Raw genomic sequence first — 6,163 nt, 5'->3', positions numbered from 1 at the left:
AATATACTTGCGCGCGCGCGCGCGTGTGTGCGTGTGTGCGTGTGTGTGTGTGTGTGTGTGTGTGTGTGTGTGTGTGTGTGTGTGTGTGTGTGTGTACATAATTTAATTTTGTTTTTTTTGTTCTTATCATTTCTGCGAAAGATATTTTTTAATATTTTCTATATTGCTTGTTTTTTGAGAAAAATTGTATAATACATATTTAATTAATACGAGTGATGTCAATATCTGCATGTAATCTCCTAGTTATTACATGCTGCTGTAATCATTCCAGTGATACATAAAAGGCGTAATATCGGCATGTAACAACCGGTAGTAGTTCTTTTTCGTAAGGATACGGTGGTAATTATAGGTAGAGAAGAGTTTTTGTTTGATAAGCTATAACATAATTATTTATCGAGGAAATGTAATTATTTAATTTAGTTAAGATTACTTAATTTTTTAATTCTAAATTTTATAATATATATCCCATATAACAGAAATGTCAAAGATGAGATTAAGATATCGCGATATCTTCAGGAAATCCTTATGCATTTTGGACATTCCTATTCTATTGTATGGAATAAAATATCTTATAGTATAAAGTATATTTATTTAAAAAACATTGTGTAATTATAACAAAATAAAGACAATGCTTCGAAAATTTTATTATGTAAAATGCTATATTGACATAAAATGTTCTTTTATCCTACATATCTGTAACACTTTTTAAATTTAATGTTTCCAAAATATTTTAAGTCCACTTAAAATAGATCACATAATGTGAGTCACATAATTTATTATATTTCAATGACTAATCAAGATATCAGAAAATTCTTTGATAACGATTCATGAGTCATGACAACTCAACTTAACGCTGTCTAAGTGTCGGTCCACAATAAGTATTTAATCTTTAAGTCGTAAGAAATTGACCAATCATAGTCGATTATTCTTTTCATATTCGATTATAATTGGTCAATTTCTTAAAGCTTAAATCACCTATTGTGGACCGACACTAAGTGTCGGTCCACATATTTAATCTTTAAATCGTAAGAAATTGATCATCAATCATAATCGATTATTCTTTTCATATTCGATTATAATTGGTCAATTTCTTACTTCTTAAAGCTTAAATCATTTATTGTTTCCTTTTCTTGAGTTGAATTAGCTGTAATTAGCTGATAGAAAATATTGAAGATATTATAAGTAATATAATATATTACTTATATATTGTCTTATATTACAGATTCTGTGTGCAATTTGTTGCTTTTTGGCCATCAAATATTGGTAGCAGGCTCTGCTCAAAATTAATTCCCCGAGTTACTAATTAGTTACTTTATTTACCCAACCAAATCTGATTTTAAGAAGAAAATGTCTACTGCAGATATATTTATGAAAGAAGAAAATAATGTTTATATGTGCCTCTTTAATAAACATAATTATATATAAGTTTATTATTATATATAAGTTTTAATTAAATATTAAGATATTACAATAATTTAGATAACATTTTATTAATTATGTGATAATAATGCTAAATAGGATAAATAATTATATAATTGTAAATATTTTAAATTTGCAAAATTATTTTACTTATAATATTTTATAATTTTCGATATCTTCTACCAGCTAATCACAGCTTTTTTTTTTTTGTTTAAAGAGAAGGAAATCTTCCAAAGATCCCTAGTGAACGAGCCGAGGAGTGTGGGATTCGACAGGAGGACTCGTAAGTCTTCCAACATCGCCTACCCATTAAAACCTCCTCTACTACCTTAACGGTCATTAATGGGAAGGGCCCTAGAACGTTGACAAAACAACTCGTACGATCTGCCTTTCCCTGACCAATCAGATGATCCCTATCTAACCATTCAAGTCTAACTTCCATCTATTGATCACACTCGCAAGAAAAATTCCCTAGAGGTGACCAATTCTAAACTGCCGGTCTTCCGGCGGGACAGGTAATTTAAACCTGTCCCGTTCGATTCTTTTCCTTTCTATCATAACACGTTCCGCGAATCTCTGAAAAGCGCTCCAAGTTCCTTCATCCCTCAATATTGCTATAATTAAGTCATATAAGTTATCTATTCTCCCGGTTGTTTCTCACATGTTTCCCATCTTCTGTCCAGGCTCAATAAATTACTCAACTTAAGGATTATTAAGAGCGTTAAGTTGTCATGACTCATAAAGTTATTAGATGGTTATGTGTATTATATTTTTTTGATTCTAGTGGAACTAACTCGACTTGGATTATCGAGTACGGTCAAGAACTTACTACAAATGCTTTGAAGCATTTTTTGATTAATGCATTAGTAAAATTCTTTGTTTTGATTGGATAATCAAACGCTTCAAAGCATTTGTAGTGTTACATTGACTGTAGCCATCGTAAGCATCCATTATGTCTCTAGATTCAGGCTTACAAAATAATAAATACAAAGCTCACGATTCTCCACAAGAGGTCTTTACAGTATATACCTCTTATCAATTTCTATGACGAAATGAGTGCGACCATCTTATGTTTCAACCATCTCAGTAAGTCTAGATTCTGAAATTTCTCGTATACATCATACGTATCTATGACAATTTAAAAACATGGCTACCATATGAAAATGAATTTGGTTGGTTTGTCTGGTGTAAACAAGTTTCTATGTTTAATTTGTTATGAAAGCTTTGTTTCGCGTTGTCGCGATCGTACGAGTTGCCGATTGAGAAAAACGTACCCAGTACGCTGAGACTGACTTGGTCCATTAAAAGCGCCAAACAACTTTCGAAAGTGAAAGCCACGCAAACTGACAGATTTTACGTTTCCGACAAGTGACTAATGTCCGTTACCTCCATCTCATTATCTAGAAACATTTTTGCGCTACTATAAAACCAAAATATATTATAAATTTGAGTGAAAAAAAAACTATTTCGAAGGTAATAATATTAATAATTTTCTAATCAAAATCAAAATTACGTATTAATTACATATATATATATATATATACACACACACACATATATATATACACATATACATATATATATATTATATTTATATATATATATATATCCTGTTGCAGATACAATTGAGGAAATTCTGAGAAGTGGAACGTGAGAATTTGTATGTGATTTTTCATTGACGAGACTCTACTGCCCTTTAATAAATATCTATGGATACTGCGGAATTCAATATTATTATGCACCATCCAAGGACCATCATTCATTTAGATGTTGATTGTTTCTATGCACAAGTTGAAATGGTTAGTCGTCCAGAATTGGAGGGAAAACCATTGGGTGTGCAGCAAAAGAATATAGTGGTCACTAGCAATTATTTGGCAAGAGAATATGGAATAAAAAAATGTATGTCGGTGCAAGAAGCTTTGCGCTTATGTCCAGAATTAGTCTTAGTAAATGGAGAAGATTTAACAAATTATCGTCGTTACTCGACCAAGATATCTGAAATCCTGCAACAATTTACACCATTGGTGGAAAGGTTAGGCTTTGATGATAATTTCCTTGATGTGACATCAATAGTAGAGAAACAATTCAAGTCTCGAAGTGACTCAGAACTTGACATGAACAGTTTTAGTACAGAATTTGAAGATTTGAAAGAAATTAACAAGATATTTGGTCCATCAGAAGAGGAATGTCCATGTGGTTGTCACACACGTTTGATGATTGGCTCTAAAATAGCAGCCGAAATAAGAAGTCGTATTTATAACGAACTGCATCTTACTTGCACTGCTGGAATAGCACACAATAAACTTCTGGCCAAGTTAGCAGGATCGTTAAACAAGCCAAATCAACAAACATTGATTTTTCCATGCAGCAGTTCGCTATTACTCTCTACAATAGGTTCTGTGACCAAGATACCTGGTGTTGGACAAAAGACTACAGAATTATTATTATCGAACAACATAAGGACAGTTGACGATCTGCGTAGAATACCTCTAGAAAACTTGGAATTAAAAATTGGAGTTGATTTAGCAAGAAGATTGAAGGACAACGCTGAGGGAATTGATGAAACAGCAGTAAAATCATCTGGAAAGAAACAATCTATAGGTTTGGAAGATGGATTTAAAAGTGTATCGCTGGTAGCTGAGGTAGAGTCGCGATTAGGTGCGCTATTGAGAAGATTAACAGAGTTAGCAATGGAAGATGGTAGAATTCCCACTGCTATGAGAATAACAGTAAGGAAACATAACTTGAATAAACCTACTTCTGGTAAAAGGGAAACTAGGCAATGTACATTGCCAAAGCTTCTCTTACCGTCCTCAAAAAATGGCATGTATGATCATAGTAAAATGCTGACGCTTGCCATGAAACTATTTCTTCGATTAGTCGACGTTTCTAAGCCATTCCACTTGACACTTCTGGGAGTTGCATTTACCAAATTTGAAGAGAGAGCATATGGCAGGAGTAGTATTGCACCCTTCTTGTGCAAACAAGTTGCTGTTCATTCTGTTCTAGACATCAGTTCTGAAGAGGGCATTTCTGAAATGAATCAGGGATCGCCAATGAGTATTAATCAGGATAGCAATGACAGCTTGGATCAATCAGCGACAGGCATAATGAGCACTGCTACATCAAGCCTTTCATGCTCACCGATCTCAAAATTGTGCATGGCAAGTCAGAATACGGAAGACGACTTGCAGAATGAAATAGAACCACTACCGAAGAAAACCAAGCTGGAAGTGTGGCTGAGAGGTCGTCGAGAATCGCCGAGTAATGAAATGGCTAGTCTGAGACTAAGTTCTTCATCTCCTATGCAATTATCACCTACAGTAGATACTACAGTTTTTACAACTTTGCCTATTGAAAGGAGAGAAGTCACTCGTTCCTGGCCCACAACCAGTAAACCAAAACCAAACAATATACTTAAATACTTCATAGCCAATAAGTGACGGAGCTTTGTGACCTAGTATTGAATGTCGCATTTATGCAACATGCAGTATGCATTTGAATCAGCAACATTAAATGGCAGCACCAACATGGCAATGCATTATGATCTAACGTAGAATGCGATTCTTAATTTTTAATATTTTTAGTGTCACATTCGAGAGCACAAAATATTAAATGATAAATAACGTCGAAACTAAACACTCAATTATAATAAATCAAAGTTATTTGCAGTGTTACATACATGTTTACAAGGAATATTGTTTTATTATAAATAGAAGAGATAAACAAAGAGATACAGTGTTAATAAATGTTAGTTTGAATGTATGTTATGATGTAAAATGCATGTTTTAAGTGGGACGCATATTTTCGTCTAACTATTACGATTTAGAAAATAAATACCTGAATATTTTATGTCGCGTTTTTTTTCTTGTGCTCTAAATTAATACTTAAAAATTTTTATGTGCAATTAAGAATCATTCTGCATAAATTTTTCTTCTATGCTTTTATATCATATATTATTTTAATGTTTTTAAATATATTTGCAGATTTTGTGTAACAAAAAATCTACATCTGTGTTCAATTGCATTTAATACATTGTTCAAATTTTATACGACATAGTATAACATCATAGTTTTACGATTCATTAATCTATGTTATTTTTACATTTATTTTTGACAGCAACAATGAAAAATATCGAAAAATATTAGTTTTGGTTAGTTTAATTTTTTCCCAATGTTATTTTATCAATAATATGTTCCTAGAAAAGTGTAATGTTAATCCATACACATAATACAGTTTACTTAGTTAATAATAATCTTGTTCTATTATAGTTAATATATAATAAATTTTCAAAAAAATTATAGTACAAAAACTATCTTGAAGATTTTAGTTTTATAATTACAATTTCAATAATTACAATGTCATTGGTGCTGTCATCTTTATTACAATGCAGTATGAGCTGTATTCATTTATTGTTACAAATACTTATATAGACACAATATATGTATTAAGACTAACCTGTTTTTAATTAAAACTACAGTAAAAAAAATATCATTTAGTTTACACAATAAGAAATTCAGTAGTAATTTTAGAAAACATTAAAAATAAGTGTACGTCTATCATGCTATACGTAAGTGAGATGAGGTGCTGACATTCGATGTTGTGACTTGTGGATAAATGGATAAATATATAATTTAATGTCGTAAGAAGAAAATTCTATTTTTAGTATTGTTTAGTATTGTTGAAACAAGAATTGAATATGATTTCGATGAATGCAATTTTCTTTGCTACAAACATACGAAAG

At 31.6% G+C, this 6,163-nt stretch overlaps 1 protein-coding gene across 1 annotated transcript; it reads left to right on the top strand.

Annotated features, from left to right (window-relative positions):
• The first annotated feature begins 2,492 nt into the window (after positions 1-2,492).
• On the top strand, positions 2,493-6,073 carry PolI (DNA polymerase iota). Its single transcript, XM_089078460.1, has 2 exons — positions 2,493-2,892; positions 3,039-6,073. The coding sequence occupies exon 2, from the start codon at positions 3,129-3,131 to the stop codon at positions 4,860-4,862; it is 1,734 nt and encodes a 577-aa protein (XP_088934586.1). The 5' UTR covers positions 2,493-2,892; positions 3,039-3,128; the 3' UTR covers positions 4,863-6,073.
• The last annotated feature ends 90 nt before the right edge of the window (positions 6,074-6,163 follow it).

Source organism: Pogonomyrmex barbatus, unplaced genomic scaffold (genome assembly GCF_055798465.1).
Source record: "Pogonomyrmex barbatus isolate J1 unplaced genomic scaffold, ASM5579846v1 scaffold23, whole genome shotgun sequence".
Classification (NCBI taxonomy): domain Eukaryota; kingdom Metazoa; phylum Arthropoda; class Insecta; order Hymenoptera; family Formicidae; genus Pogonomyrmex; species Pogonomyrmex barbatus.
Note: the sequence above shows the minus strand (reverse complement) of the source record. Positions and strands in the feature narration are given on the sequence as shown.

Bases quoted from the DNA above. Each gene is read 5' to 3' on its own strand.
- PolI (XM_089078460.1), top strand. From the start codon at position 3,129: ATGGATACTGCGGAATTCAATATTATTATGCACCATCCAAGGACCATC.